The 16529-nt window shown below is 42.3% G+C and overlaps 1 protein-coding gene across 2 annotated transcripts in view; it reads left to right on the forward strand.

Annotated features, from left to right (window-relative positions):
• Window positions 1–14938, forward strand: part of CEP43 (centrosomal protein 43) — a 25425-nt gene extending 10487 nt beyond the window's left edge. For both annotated transcript variants that reach the window (XM_007445915.1, XM_007445916.1), the window contains 6 exons: window positions 6818–7044; window positions 9099–9211; window positions 10623–10691; window positions 12092–12131; window positions 13043–13139; window positions 14710–14938. In XM_007445915.1, coding sequence (XP_007445977.1) covers window positions 6818–7044; window positions 9099–9211; window positions 10623–10691; window positions 12092–12131; window positions 13043–13139; window positions 14710–14784 — 621 coding nt within the window. In that variant the 3' untranslated portion in view covers window positions 14785–14938. The remainder of the gene's footprint in view (window positions 1–6817; window positions 7045–9098; window positions 9212–10622; window positions 10692–12091; window positions 12132–13042; window positions 13140–14709) is intronic.
• Window positions 14939–16529: the final 1591 nt, after the last annotated feature.

Genomic DNA, 16529 nt, shown 5'->3' on the forward strand with positions numbered 1-16529 from the left:
TTTTTGCGGTACGCGGGCCTCTCACTGTTGTGGCCTCTCCCGTTGCGGAGCACAGGCTCTGGACGCGCAGGCTCAGCGGCCACGGCTCACGGGCCCAGCCGCTCCGCGGCATGTGGGATCCTCCCGGACCGGGGCACGAACCCGCGTCCCCTGCATCGGCAGGCGGACTCGCAACCACTGCGCCACCAGGGAAGCCCTCTTGTACTTTTTAAAAGTATATTTCGTAATATTAAATTTTAAAAATCTTGTTGGTGTCATGAGTTTTAAAGAAGTTAAAACATTTGAAAGAAGTTGATACGTAGAACCAAAGCCACTAGGAGACACATTTCACTTTGTGTGCTGGACGCAGCAGCGAGGGCGCAGACATCACCTTCCCTCTGCGCCTCCCTCTCACGTGCTCTGCGGGTGACTGAAGAGTCTGCACAGGCCTTATTCTGGAGCTGCAGGCTGCACATCGGGCCCCTTCTATTTCACGATTATATTCCTGAGCCCAAAACACTTCCTCAGTGACTTGGAAACCTTTTCCCTTCTATTTCCCTGTTCTTGTTTGCAAATTGCGTCTATAAGAAGCGTGTGTTGCACCCAGCGTTGCCCGTTTCCAGCCCAGCAGAGGAGCCGTTAGCTCTGCCTCCCTCTGCCTTCACCTTTTGCCCTGTGCGCGCATCAGGGTCCCCGTACCCTTAGTATCCTAACTTTCTTAACATCTTAATAATCCAGATCCTGAGCTGCATCTGGTCATGGGGGTTGTCCACAGCCAGGCTCCAGGGGGAGCCGTTTACAGGGTAGGTAGTGGCACCTTCGAGTGGGCAGAGCTGGGAGTGGTAGCCCAGGGCGCCCAGTAGGAAGTGTCTGTGTCTTACTGTTTCTTTTGCCTGTGGGAAGGCACAAGTATTAACTGCTCGTTCAGAGACCTCTGGCGGTTTTCAGAGAAGCTATATTCATATCAGAAATAAACTTTAAAAAATCAGTTACGTGTTTAACTGGTTTGTACTTAGTATTGTAAGCCCGTTAATATGCAAAGCAAAATCTAAGGGTTTTGAACTAATTTAATTTGAGTAAAAATAAAAGTTACGTTTCTTTTTGTTATTGTTGTAGGACAATAAAGGATGCTAGAAGAGTTAGAATACAAGGTGCATAAATATTAGACGGGAGGGCATTTCTTTAACGAGTTAAACATTTTAAATGTGCATTAACACTTCCAAAGTATCATCCGTAATAATCTGTTGTGGTGTGAACCATTTTGTTGTACCAAGCATGGTGCTAGTTGTCTGAAAAAAATAAATGCATTTTATTTATTACAACAGACTTTTGGTAGGCTCCACTAAGGTTTTTACCATTCAGTTGAAAAAACTAAATAAGGTATTTGATGTTTTCGTTTGTTTTTAACACGAAGCCGTTTTAATCATCACATTAAATGTAGCATGGAAGGTTATCCTTTTCATAATCGATTTTTAGGTGTTTTAAAACTGATTTGTGTTGAGGTGTTTTTTTGCTTCAAGTTCTTAATAAATGACTTTTCTAAATTTGTTCCTTGTTTTCAAAACTCTGGGATAAACCCAGCCTTATGTTGATTTAGGGCATTGATGGGGATCACGTGTTGTGTACGTTTGGGAGCGTGTGTTTCCTCATCTTTTGCGGTTGCCTTCGGGTAGATGAACAAAACAGTATTATCCTGTGCACACGCGCGCGCGCGCACACCCCCCACCCCCTCAACGAAGGAATGCATGTGGGTGAACAAGATGCCAGCACTTGGCCCATAAAACCCATAATTGTGCCTGGCCTCCTGCTTCAGATCCCAGACTTCTTGTCCGCTGAACCTGTGAGCTGGCTGCACAGGGTAAGAGAGCAGAGCGGCTGGACAGAGGGTAATCTTCAGGCCGATTTCACAGCCAGACATTGGTTCTCGTGTGCATCTGTGGGAATTACAGATTGTTTATACGGCATAGGGATAGCGTTTCTTTAGAAAAACTGAGTTTTTAGAAAGAGGGGCTTGTATGTCTGTTTTGTGGTTTTCAAATTCCACAGTGTTTACTTTCTAGATAAGTAAATTAAACCTTTAAATATATGTGTGTTTTACACACATATACATATACAATGGTAGTAAAACTCCTTTTCTAAGTAATTCATTAGGAAGTCGTGGGTCACAAACTGCCTTTGGCGGAGTCGGGAGGGGAGCTGCAGGCTGAAGTAGGGGCGGGGAAGAGAATTAGAATTTTTTGCACAAATATGTTTGAATACTTTTGCAAAACGGGGATGTTTCTTTGGCTTTGCTGTTCCTCTGTTATGAACAGTGCAGATTAAGCCTTTAGTTTAGAAAAACAAAATTATTTTTTCCAGGTTTTTAAGACATTCTACTGATAATTCAGTTTTTGGCTACTGGAAAATTGGTAGTTATTTCTCTGTGAAACTTCTTTATGATGCTGATTTGCTGTTAATCTAGGAATGATTGAAATCTTGAATGTGTAAGTGTGCTAGTAGAAAATTAAACATACACTAGGACTTCCTTACAGGTTGGCTGTAATTTACCATAAAGCTTATTAGCCCTGGGGTCCATCCAAGGGATTAAGTGACTGCTGTAGTGCTGTGCAGTAGGCCTCCTGATCTGGAAAGACAGGACTTTGTTATGTTTTATTATAATTACCTCTTAGTTCCTAGGGCAGCTGTAACAAAGCACCACAAAGTTGGTAGCTCAAAACAGCGGAAGTTTACTGTCTCACGGCTCTGGAGGCTGGAAGTCTGAGATCAAGGTGTCTGCGGGATTGCCGCCTCCTGAGGTTGGGACTCTGTTCCCGGCCTCCCTCCTGGCTTCTCACAGCTCGCAGCAGTCCTCGGTGCTCCTTGGCTTGTAGACACATCGCTCCAGTCTCTGCCATCATGTTGACGGGGCTTTTTCCCTGTGTGTGCCTGTCCTCTCTTGTTGGGACACCAGGCATATTGAGTTAGGGGCCTGCCCGCCTCCACTGTGCCCTCCCCTTAACTGGCTACATCTGTAGTGACCCTACTTGTAAATGACTGCACATTCTGAAGTACTGGGTGTTAGGACTTCAACTTACCTTTTGGGGGGATGCAGTTTAACCCATAATAACCTCCAAGGCTTCTGAGGTTGTCAGGGAGTGAATGAATTCTAAGGCATTGTCATACGAATTTTTTTTTTTGGTTGCATCTCTTTATTTTAAACAATTCTTAATCTTAGCTGTTTAGGTTTATCCTGAGTCTTAATTTGTACACATCTAGGTGATAGAGACTTAAGTAACTGAAGTTCATGTGTATGAGACTTGTCTTAAGCCATGATAAAAGTTTTGTAAACAGATCCCAGTCTATTTCAATTTTAGTTATAAGAAATAGACCTTATTTTCACCAGACCAATTCTTCTTCCTGTGTTCTCAATATCAGTTGATAGTCCCCAGAATTGAAACAGGGAGCCATTCTTAAATCTCACTCCTCTCGCAGTTCCCATGTTAAATCCATTACCAAGTCCTGCTAACTTAACTTGTATATACTTGTCTGAACTGTCTCGTCTAATACATCCTTATTCCAGCTGTCAGTTTCCTCATAGGCGAAATGGGATGCTATTGTGTCATTCTTGTCAGCATTATTATGCCAGCTTTACAGATAAAGAAATTGAAGCATAGGGAGATCGAGGCCTTGTGCAAAGTTACATAGAAGAGCTGGGATTTACACACAGCATCCAGCTGCTGCTACAGCTCTAGTTAAATCCCTTGTACCTTTTTTTGGGTTTTACTCCAACAGCCTCCTAACTGTTTTCCTCTTTCCAGGGTTTTGGCCCTTCAAGTTTGTTCTTTACGTGGTCACGTGATCTTTCTAATATGCAAACATGACTCCTCCGTGAAATATCTCTGTGATCTGGGACCTGTCTTGCTTTATTCTGCTGAGCCTTTTGCTTTAACTTCGCACTTTAGCAATTCTGAGCTCTTTGTGTTTCTTGGTGCATATCTGTTGTTTCTCAATTTTGTGCCTTTACTCGAGCTAATCCACTGCCTAGAATACCCTGTCCTTAACTCCTGTCTTCAAAGTTCTATTTATTTTTAAAACTCAGCTTAGACATCTTTACCTCCAAGAAGACATTTTAAAGCTTCCTTTTTTCTAAGTTTGTATTTGGTGTCTCTCTGTACCCCATGTGTATCTCCATTATTAAACTTACCATTTAAAAATCTAAAAAATAAAAAAATAAATAGATCCCAAGGTATATGTATCGTGAGTTGATCCGTTGTTGCTCAAAAAATTTGGACTTCCTCCATGAAAACTGCTCTTAAAGTTTTGCAGTACTTTTGTTTCAATCTACAGAATGTTTTGATAAATGCTTCTCCTCTTAGTGTGGATTTTTTTTTAATAGTAAAAAATATTTGGAATTAAGTTTAGTGAATTCATTACTAACCCGGTTAGGTAATGGTCTTTTTGATAAAAAATGAGCCATAGTTACAAAGTAATGACACATTCCTATGTGATTTAGAAATTGATTTTGACAGCGCTTCCAAAGCAGATTGAGTGTTTTTAAAGTTTGATTTTACTCCATAGATAAATAGAACTATAATTTTAAAACAAATTATTATTTTAAAAAATACATATTGTGTTGAACATCATAACGTGCTACTCCATGAAACTTGTCTTCCTAAAGCTAGTCTTTTGTTTCATAGCAAGACTAAAACCTGTCAAAAATAATCATGGGTATATATTGGTTATTAAGTTCAGACAGTTCATTATATGGACTTAAATTATGTTGCTGTGAATTCATGGGCAAGAAAGACTTTGTTGGAATAATTATTGTTTCCTGTAATGTGCTTTAATTTGTATTTGTCCGTTTCATGTCAGGTGTCCTTTTGAATTTTCTCAGGGATGTTTTGTTTTCACTGTCTCAGTATCTGTAATCATAAATGTGTTTAAACAGCACAAGAATGCAGGGTATTTATTTCCAAATGCATATTCCTTTGAAAAGATATAAATCAATTTTTAAAACATTTATAAATCAGAAATTATAATGGGCATGAATGTACTTAAGAAATACATAGGTGGATGGTGCTTCTCTGTAATTGATAATAATAGGAAAACTTCAAGAAAGTTATTGGGAAATTTGAAAATGTGTCTGCTTCTTTGAAAATATCCTATGTTGTCTAAAAGGGTGATAACTTGGTATTTATTTCTCCAGACATCTCTTTTTACAACCATTGATGTATCTATATTAATAACATATGGGATGTATAGCTCTATACAAGGCCCTAAAAATTATATAGCATATATCTTACCTTCTGTCAACTAACCATGGCCTCTAATTAGTGTAAAACTATAAATGTGTATCTTACTGCATAGTATCTTCTGTCTATACACAGACTGAAAGTGCAGTCATCCTTAGTGTCTCCTTGAGTAATTTCTAACGTGCATTATTACCACTTTTCCCCAGCTGCCCATCCCTTTTTTCTTACCTCCTGGTAATAATTTGACTTGGAAAAGACTACTGCGGTTCAATTCTTGAGGAAATTCATGCCTGAGAACACTAAATTCCTTAAAATTATATAGCTAGTAGTAGAGTATGGACTACAGTACACATTCCGTGTTTCAGGAGAGTGCTCGTCTCACACACTGTGGCATCTTACGCAGCACTGCTCTCTGTAGTGTGAAGGCTGAATCTTGGGAAACTGTCATTTTTAACCCATAAAAACTACAGTTTCATATGACTCAACCTAATAGCAGAGCATAAGCCTTTAGAGCTAACCTCTGGAATCAGACTTTGATATCAGACGCCTTTACTCCCCGGCTTGGCAAGTGACTGCAGTGTCTCTACATCTCCTTTTCCATTTCTACAGAGAAAACAGAACCTGCCCCACACACCGTAAGGTTATTTTGAGGATTAAAATGAGGTAACACATGGGAAGCATTTGAAGACTTTCCATAAATGTTAGCTACTTTTATTATTACTATCATGATATTTTGGTTTTGTTGTTATTATTTTTATTGTTGTTGACATAGAAGTGTCTAAAGACAAAAAGAAATCTGACCAAGGATAGAATAAAATTAGGTTGTGAGGGTTAGGGCTACCCGAAAACAAGAAAATACAGTGTGTAGTATATTTTCTGCTAATGTCACCAAATCAGTAGGACAGGAGTAAAAATGCTTGAGGATTTTGTACGTTCGTTTCAGGTATATAGAAACATATACATCAATACATGCATCCATGGACGTAGAAGGGAGGTGTGGAATGGGGAGTTACTCTGAAAGTCTAAATTAAGACCAGTGATAAAACTAGCAAAACTTTACTTTAGAAATGTGAACGGTAAAGGCAGCATCTTTCACCTTGATGTCCACTGTATTTGGCACTGGATGGAAAACTGCGAGTTTTATTGACGACCACTTTGTTTTAATGCTTGGTTCATTTATGTGATGAACTAATGATAATGAACTAATCTTCCTTATTTCCTTTATTAGTAATGCTTTTTATTTGCGAGTTGAAAACATATTAAGGTAATTTATGAAGCAGTGATATATATGTAAGAGGAAATGGGAAAGTTTGTGTTTAAATGGGCTAGGTAAAGGTATTTGCATTTAGGGAGGGAGCAAAGGGATGGTACAAACATGTTTGACGTTTTTCCCCTTCAAAAGTTAGTTATGCTCTGAAGTCTGGGGCTGAACTGGTAGGTCCGGGGGGGGGTCCCACGGCACCTCACGCAGTTGCAAGACCCCACGTGTGTATGCGCGTGCATATACAGAATTGTGTATGTTCACGTGACTTTTTAATTATTTAAGATGTCTTATTAAAGTTTTATTTCGCCAAGGAGACCTTTTCTCTTTCCTTCTCTTTTTCTAGAAGGCCAGCAATGATGCTAGTCAGACTGATCCCAGTATCTCATCATCAGAACCAAAGAGCAAAAGTAGTCTTCACTTACTGGCCCATGAAACGAAAATTGGATCCTTGTTAAGCAACAAAAGTCTAGATGTCAAAGACAAAGCTGGTCCTTGTCCAGATGAAGATGATATGGAAGGAGATTCTTTCTTTGATGATCCCATTCCTAAACCAGAAAAAACCTATGGTTGGTGAGTAACCTGTGCTTTTATATTATCAGACTAGCGGCTTAAAAATAGAATTTCTAAATGTTTATGTTTAAGAAATAATGAGCTACCAGTGGTTCTGTAACTAGTGAATTCATAAGTCTGATTTTGTGTCATTAAAGCCTTCTATGTTGTCAGACAATTCCAAGTTTTGAAGGACCTAGATGTTAATGATTTCAGCAGGTAGGTTTGTACTGAGTGCCTGCCGTATGCCAGGTACCGTTTCAGGTACAGGTGCAACAGTGATGAAACAGGCAAAATCTCTGCTTCCGGGAGCTCATACTCTGGACGGCAACAGCAATAAGTTAAAGAGTCCCCAGGTGCCGTGTCGCGTAGATGCAGCCCGTGTTACAGGAACTGAGAGAATGGAACGGCGGAGGGCGGGAGTGTGGGTGTGGAGGGCGGCCGGTTCTCAGTAGCTGTCGGAGAAGGCCTCACCTCAAGGGCGACCTTACGGAGGGGAGAGCAGGCCAGGCGTTGAGCTGGGCTTCCGGAGCCCTGCACAGGCAGAGGTGAGTGGTGCGGCGGGTCCGAGGACCTGCGGCGGAGGAGCTTGCAGGAGGTGGAGTCGGGCCAGGGGCCGGGGCCACCGCAGGGCTTGGCTTGATCCCGAGGGGCCCAGAAGCCCCGGGCTGTGAGCAGCAGCGTGACTGGTCCGACTTGCGCAGTGACAGGGCCCCCTGGCTGCTGGGTCTCCAGGCGGGAAGCTCTTAGGGTTTTCCAGGTGAGAGGTGATGGCGGAAGTGGGGAGCAGTAGGTGGTTGGGGATGTATTTTGAGTTGGGATCCAAAAGGATTTGTTGGTAAGTGTGCGAGAGGAAAAGCAATATCAAGGGCAGCTCCGGGGTTCCCAGGCTGAGTAACTAGGAGTTTTTCCAACTGATCGAGGTGAAGAGCAGGGGGAACGAGGCTGGATCGTGCAGGTGGGCCGCGTGGCAGTCCGGAGCTCACTCTGGACCAGCGAGTTTGAGAAGGTTGTCAGTGGAAAGGTGAAGCCTGCTTTCGGGTGTGGGTGTGGGCATTCAGGGAGAGGTCTGGGCTAGAGGTGACAATTAGGGAGCCATCAGTCTTGGCTGAGGTCGCAGCCAGGAGACTGGAAGAGGTTACCAAGGAAGGGGCACTGCAGCGGGAAGGGGACCCAGAGAACCAGAGGGAGAGGCGTCTTTGGAGGAGGAGGCCCGAGTGAGCAGCTGAGTTAAGTTCTGCTGAAAGTCGCCCTTTGCACTTAGCCACACGGAGCCCCGATGCCCCTCGCGGGCGGCCCCGTCGGGTGGGGCTGGGGCAGTGTTAAAGGGTTAGCGTGGGTTCAAGAAAGCCTGAGGCGAGAGGACTGTATGTGGCAGAGTGATTTCCTGATGAGTTTTCCTGTACAGGGTGCAGAGGGATGTGCGGTGGCTGGAGGGCGGGCATGGGGCTAGAAACGTTAAACTGCGAGAACAGTAGCACGTACGTGTGTTGATGAGAATGATCCGGTTTTAAAGAGGAAAGATGAACGAAGTAAGAGTGGGAGAGGGGAATTCCTGGAGTGCTACGCCTCCGTGCCGGCGCTGGAGGAGGTGAGAGGGCGCCGGGCCGGAGGGCGAGCCTGCGGGCTGCTGGGCACTGCCCCGCGTCCGCTGCAGGCTGGCGGTCAGGGCTGTGTGCTGAGGTCAGCTGGTGGCGTCATTTGAGGCCCGCTCTGCAGGGCCACGTCTGGGCTGTCGTGCTGTGCTCGTCAGCTCCTGCGCTGTCCCTTGCCTGCATCTCCGGGCCACGGAAGGGGCTTCTGATAAAATCCCAGACAGTGAAGCCGATGAAGCGGAGCAGTTTAATTTGTGAGATATCACACACAGTTCTAGAGAGAGGTGGTAACTTCCTGCATGAATTTGCAGTGATTTAGTCTGTTTTGCCTTGCCGGGTATACTTCATGATTTTGAATCTGTGAAATGTATATTCTTTATTTCCCAGCTCCTGTGTTGCCTATAAGATATATTCAAGTTGCTTATGTTTTAATGGCAGGATGTAAGAATCCCATTTAACTGTACACTTGTTTCTTGCTAGGAGAAGTGAACCTAGTAAGCAAGTAGGAAGCCTTGCATCGCTCTCGGACGCCCCCCCCTTAAAAAGTGGACTCAGCTCCCTTCCTGGAGCTCCCTCATTGAAAGACTCCGAAAGTGAGTGTCTGGAAGTCCCTCGCTTTGCTGACTGGAGACGTGGACTTTGAATGCTGATGATATATTTTTCTCTAATTAATTAAGTAGTGTATGATCATTGTTTATTTTTTCAGGAAAATATATGTAAAGTCATAAAAATAGCCCATAATTTTACTACTCAGTGGTATTTTCTGTTAATATTTTACTTTTAAAATTTCTTTTGAGCGTGGTCATATTCTCTATATTGTTTTGTTTTCTGCTTTTCCTATGCCATGGAAATGTTTTTAGGAAATTGACTTTTTAACCATCTTCCATAATAAATAGACATTATAATTTTTAAGCCATCTCTCTTTTTTGGACATTTAAATTGACTTATGTAGGATTTACTTACAATTAATTTTTAAAACTTTGTTTCATAGATTCTGTAGATAGCACAGTAATCATCGTAAGAATGTTAAAATACTATTCTCCCTTTAGGGAGTTGGATCAGATGTATCTTTTTATATGCAGCAGAGGTAGGGATTGTTAGCTAGACATGGAATGGCCCTGCTACTGCACACAGATCGTGACAAGACCAAGGATTTAAAATTTTAGCAAAGCCTTAAACATGTATTCATGCAGATGAGCTTTGTATACTATATCATAGTAAATATAGGATTTAATTGGCAGAGTGTTTAGAGTATAAATGTGCCTCTTTGACTAGATCTTTATTAGGAAATTGCTGTGGGGTTTTGCATAATCTTGTAGTACTTACTAACCATTTTGTGTTATGTGATACCACTGTAGTAGGATTTCCCAGGGCACATAAAGTAAACTAGCCATGAGTCTGTTAGTCGGCCCAGTTTCCCTCTTTTTCTCCTTTCCCATGGTATTGTCACCTTCAGTGAAGGAATCCAGAGTGTCATGATCATGTCACTCTTAATACTGACTAGGAAATAATGATTTAGAGAGGGCATTGAGAACTGGGGACTGAAGAAATAAAAACCAATGAGGAGATAAGTTTGGTAAATGAAATAGCGATTAAATTGAAGCAAAATTTAGAAGTTCAAAGGAAAAATAAAACTGATGAGAATAATTAACTATACTCCCTGAATTCATACCCAGTAGGGCTTCTTATAGAAGGCTGATATCTGACAGTTGGGTAGAAAATGATTTTGATGGTCAGGTTCCAATAAAGAGTAGTATGGCTACAAAAAGGATATGTAATAGTGTGGTTAAAAAAGGGATGTGTGATACATAGTGTAAGCATATTATATTGTGTAATGCATAATAATGCATAATGCAGTGTAATTAATCACAGTTTGTAATTTTCTTCTTAGTTTTCGGTTATGATGTATCAACAAACCCTGTACTGCAAAAAAAAGTTGACATGGTTTAGAGACTATTATATTCTAAAAGTCAATTTAATGTGAATATTTTTTCCTCTTCACAGGTAAAAGGGGAAACACAATTTTGAAAGATCTTAAATTGGTCAATGATAAAATTGGATCACTTGGTTTAGGTAAGTAGATTTCCAGTTTCAGTATTGACTGCTTTAAGGCGATTATTATTATTATTATTATTATTTTTTTTTTTTTTTGCTGTACGTGGGCCTCTCACTGTTGTGGCCTCTCCCATTGCGGCGCACAGGCTCCGGACACGCAGGCTCAGCGGCCATGGCTCACGGGCCTAGCCGTTCTGTGGCATGTGGGATCTTCCTGGACCGGGGCACGAACCCGTGTCCCCTGCATCGGCAGGCGGACTCTCAACCACTGCGCCACCAGGGAAGCCCTAAGGCGATTATTTTTTAGAATAAAATCTTAAATGAAGTGTCAGTCAACCTACCGTGAGCACCTCATGCACAGATGGTTGGACGGTTTTTATGTATCCAGGGTTACTCTGTCGGCCAGGGGTGGAGGGAGTAGTAAACACAGCGGACTCTGTCCTCGTAGGGTTTAAACCTGGCAGGAAGATGGGTGTTAAACAGGTGCCTAACGGGTACTTAGAGTGTTAGAAGAGTCAGGTCACAGCCTTACGGAAGCGGGGAGTAGTTTGACTTAGCCTAGCCTTGGCGATGGGGGAGCCTCTCCCAGGAAGTGACTGCTGTGCGAGACCTGCTGGGGCAGGCAGAGGGGAGAGCCTGGCGTTCGGACCGCGAGCACAGTGCGTGCCGAGGCAGAGGCGCTTCCCTGGGGCTGGCGGAATGTGGTCCGGGCCCCAGGGAGTCCGTCTGATGGGGATGGACGTGTAACAGGAACTCTGGGGTGTTGTGCCCCATCCTGTGGCCTGGAGCAGCAACGGGAGCAGCAGGAGAAGCCTCTGAATGCCCTGGGGCACTTGTGGGCACCGTACCGCCCTCAGAACCTTGACGCTTCTGGAATAAGGCTTTAGAGCACAGTTTAGTTTGGGAGACAAAAATATTAGTCAAAGGCACTCGTGTTCACAGACAGGCGCTTCACATGTTTAAAGCACGAGTCGGCAAACTCTTTCTGTGAAGGGGCAGAATGGGTATTTTAGGCCTTGTGGGCCACACGCAGTCTCTGAGTATTCTTCGTATTTTTACCATCACTGAAAAATGTAAAAGCCATTCCTAACTTGCAGGCTGCACAAAAACAGGTTGTGGGCGGATTTGGCCTGCAGAGCAGGCTTGTATGTGTGACCAGGAAGTCAGAGGCTAATGTTAGGCTCCAGCCCACTATTCAGTGACTATTTTGTCCTTGAATTGGCTACAGAAGCCGGAGGAAGGTGGGGGAGTGAATGGTTAGTTTCCCCCAAATCCAAACTGCAGCCCAGCTGCTCTTTTTAATGATGCCATGTAATTCAGTAGTGTAGTTTTTGAAGGAAATGTGTGTCTAATTGTAGATAAATTGTGAGGTGTGTTTATATAAATATAACATATATATTTTTTCTTAAATTTACCAGGGACTGGAGAGGAAGATGACTATGTTGATGATTTTAATAGGTAAGAAAAATGGTTGGACAAGAAATACATAAATTGTAAACAATTTCTGAACAGGAATGTATGACAGAATTACATTGGTGCTTATTTTAGTCTTTGATTCTCTTGTTCATATTGATTGAAGGTGAATGGAAGATAGTTAATCCAGAATTATACATTGGACTTTGAAGCGTGTTTTTGATTTTACATTAGAATAAGAACATCTATATTATGTGCAGGGAACTTGATAAGAATAAGAAAAGGAAATAACATTGAAGGATTGACTCAGAAGCCAGCAGAAGCAGTTAGGCCACTGGATTGTCAGTGCTTTTGTTCTCCCCTTTCTGATCTCAGTGGTGGGAATTGTCTAAATTAGGCTTAAACAAATTGCCCTCTCAAATTGTTTTTCTGATTCACATGACATTTCTTAATATTTTGTTTCAGGTAATTTTTTAGTATATGTAAAGAAAATATAACCTATGACTTGGCTAATAATTAATTTGGAAGTAATATTTGTTGTAGATAGGATTAGAAATTTTAAATCAGAGTTTGAGAATTTTATGTAACTGATAGTTTTTTCCCCCCAATTTAGAATTTGTGTTTACTTTCTAACATATTATACATATTATTATACAGTTTTTTGAGAGATGAAATTTTAAAAATCTGGGTTTGCTTCTTTCATGCCATTGTGACCATAGTCACTAGTATGAAGCTAGTGGTAAATGGTAAATGGACTGGACTATTCCTGTGCCCTTGCTGAGTTATTTTAAGGCTCAAGTGAGATGAGATGTATGGAATTAATGATGTGTAATAGTTTATTCTATTTTATTTAAAGAATTAAAATAATTACATGAAAGATTGAAGAATGCTAGTTACTCTCTCTAAATGTTTATATTCAAAGTTCTTATTTTTCTTTTTTTTTCCCCTGAAATTAGTACCAGCCATCGCTCAGAAAAAAGTGAGCTAAGTATTGGTGAAGAGATCGAGGAAGACCTCTCTGTGGAAATAGATGACGTCAATACCAGCGATAAAGTATGATGTGCTTCTCCCATGGAGCGCTATCTGTGCCTGTTGCCTTGAGTTACCGTAAAGCTTCAAAACTTTATACTTTTTGCAGGGCAGGAATAGAAAGGCAGACTTAGGGAACAGATATGGGACACAGGAGGGGAAGGGGGGAGGGTGGGATGAACTGGGAGATTAGGTTTGACATAAATACACTAGCATGTGTAAAATAGATAGCTAGTGGGAACCTGCTGTATAGCACAGGGAGCTCAGCTCGGAGCTCTGTGATGGCCTAGATGGGTGGGATGGGCGGCGGGGAGGGAGGTCTAAGGGGGAGGGGATGTGTGTACACGTAGGGCTGATTCACTTTGCTGTGCGGCAGAAACTAACACAACATTGTGAAGCAATTATACGCCAATAAAAAAAAAAATTATACTAACTAGGAGAAAAGCAGTTGAAAATTCTGTAAAGTTTATGACGGAGTTTCCTGGTCCAAATCTAAAAAGAATGTCTATAATGAATGTGTAAAATTGTTTTCAGTTGTCGCCTGCTTTGTTAACTGAGTGCTTGTGAAATGCTGGCGTGTTATTACTGGGGCTTCAATTGCTGTGGGTGTAAAACTGGGCCAGGGTGGGTCAGGATGAGAGTCAGAATCGACCACTTCAGGGTGTAGACACTGTAGGTAGGAGGTCCTTTTCAGAGACGTCAGTATTGAAGGTTTATGTGTATATAAGAGCCCTGTGAATTCAGGAGCTGAAGCAGAGACTGGGGTGTGGAGTGTTCTGAGCAGGCATGGAGACAAGACAGCAGAAACGGGGAGTCAGGGTGTAAAATTAGGAGTGCATTTTGGAGATCACATTTGACCTTTTCTTGGCAGAGAGCAGATACTTAGGTGTATGATAGATCTGAGATGTAAGGTAGCATCTCAGGATCAGATATCAGTGCCCACGGTAAACTGTGGGTGAGTCTGCCTTTGAGGTTGTAGGTCGCTACAGCCTGGAGGTGAACCTTGCTTTCCAGAATGAGGAAGGACTCTCCAAGTGCTTGTGACTGTCAAGGACTACCATGTAGGGAGAAGGCCTTTGAGAGAAGCAGCATTTTATAATGAATCTGGGCCCGCGTTCCTATTCTTTTATGTATGTGCTTTCTCAGGCGAGCTGCAACCTTTGATCCTCAGTTTCTTTATTCGTGAGAGGAGGTGTCAGTGCCTCCCTCACAGGCTTGTTCTGAAGGTTAAGTGATAATATATAACATGCCTTCTCTAATTCCTGAGACGGTATAAGTTTGTAATGATTTGTCTTTCTCTTTTTACCTTATGTCATCCTAAAGAGGCCTGAAAATGTTGCTTTAATGTTACGAAAAGAGCTACAGGTGGCTTATTTTAACAGCCAGTCTTCTTGTTCATGTAGAGTTCAACTGTTAGCTCAGCTTTCAAAAAAATCTCAGAAAAGGAAGAAGAAAGTGAGGGCGAGGACTTCTGGCTGTGCAGCAGTTTGTAGAGCCTAAGACGGCGCTTAAGCTACAGCGTAGATGTTAAACATTGTTTAAGATGCTGCTTGCATCCTGACACTAGTTCTTTTCTTTCTTTTGAACAACTAAGCTTGATGACCTGACACAGGACCTGACTGTGTCCCAGCTCAGTGACGTTGCGGATTATCTGGAAGATGTTGCCTAGGCGACGAAAGAAGGAAGTATTCTAATCAGCAAAGGACAAAGGACTCTGATCAGTTCTTTTTTTTTTTTTTCCTGGACAATCTCTCTTTGCTGGAATGTCTGCTCCCTGTTGGTGCCTGTGTTCCAAGAAGATTACAGATATTAAAAAAAATTAACTGTTGGGCTTCCCTGGTGGCGCAGTGGTTGGGAGTCCGCCTGCCGATGCAGGGGACACGGGTTCGTGCCCCGGTCCGGGAAGATCCCACATGCCGCGGAGCGGCTGGGCCCGTGAGCCACGGCCGCTGAGCCTGCACGTCCGGAGCCTGTGCTCTGCAACGGGAGAGGCCACAGCAGTGAGAAGCCCGCGTTCCGCAAAAAAAAAAAAAATTAAGTTTTCATTATACTAAACAAAATACTCCTATTGGAGACCATGTGTGGAAGATTCAATATTATTAATTTGGTTTAGCTACGTGCTTCTCTATGGAAGTCGATTACGCTCAGATTCACTACAAGGAGCGAGCCTGTGAAATGCCAGTATTAAGCGCATAGCGAAGGCGCCAGTAAAGCCGTAGGTTCCGGAAGCTCCGCGTGCGCGCCTGTGGGGCAGCCGCCTGGGGTCAGGCACTTCGGCAGCAGGTGGTTCATCTGCAGTCAGCGCGTTCGGCAGCAGGTGGTTCTGCAGGTAGTTGGCAGGTGGCCTGGGATTTCTGCAGTCCTGAAGCCCATCACTGTAAGTTACATTGGATAGGTTGACTTTATTTTATATTTCCTTCCGTTTGGAAGGTTTGTTAGACCATTAAGGTTATATTAAAATACTCATGTGTGTGCTACTTAGTTTTGCTTGTTCTAAAGATTAAAATCCAGATGTGGTTATGACTTTTGATTCATGGAATTGTCTCTGACAGCACTTGCAGTCGCCATGCTATGTCCATGTAAGAAGCTTTATTCACAGGTTCTCCTTGTCATAGTTTTAATTTATTATTTGTAAAGATGCCTTGAAACATATTAAATACCAAAATGCATCTGAAACCATTAAGCAGTGCTTTTATTTCAGATCTATAAGTTGGTTATATTAAAATCCAAATTGGACTGTAACAGTAGTAATGGCCTAAGACCATACCCAGTTTGACAAGCTTTATACACTGTACATAGTTTCATTGTAACCCTTAAAAGTTGAGCCAATGATAGAATTTCAGGCAGTCTCGTTTACATTCTATCCATTGTGCTGCTGTTTATGTAGGTTGCTGACATTACTGATCCTGAAGTATTAAAAAGAACAATTGGAAGTGATGCGTGCATGTTCATGTTGATGTAAGTAAAGCTGTGATTGTGTTAAATTTTGTACTTTTTAATTTCAGTTAAATTAAAGCTTTTTATTGTCACCTTTATTAATACAAGGAGCAAATTAGACCTAATTCATTGATCTCAAGAAATGAACAGACTTTGTGGTTTGTATAATGTTAGTTTTTCATTGCATACTAGTCTAAACATTTCAGAAATATTTACTAGGCTCCGAAATGTAAAGGGAAATGATAATGTATGGATCAAGGTTATGTGACATTAGAATCTGATTTTATACAATTTAAGTGAAGCTGAGCCATGAACACCAAGAGGAAGCAGGACAGAATGTGGGCCAGGGCAGCCTGGGAGCCGCTCTGCCAAGCTGCCCTCAGTCTGTGGGCCGTGATCTCAGTCTTGGTCCGGCTTTTTGTTTCATGTGAGGAAATAGCGCTGCATGAAGATGTAGTCTGTTGCTAAAAGTCCCCC

Source organism: Lipotes vexillifer, unplaced genomic scaffold (assembly GCF_000442215.2).
Source record: "Lipotes vexillifer unplaced genomic scaffold, Lipotes_vexillifer_v1.1 scaffold459, whole genome shotgun sequence".
Taxonomy (NCBI): domain Eukaryota; kingdom Metazoa; phylum Chordata; class Mammalia; order Artiodactyla; family Lipotidae; genus Lipotes; species Lipotes vexillifer.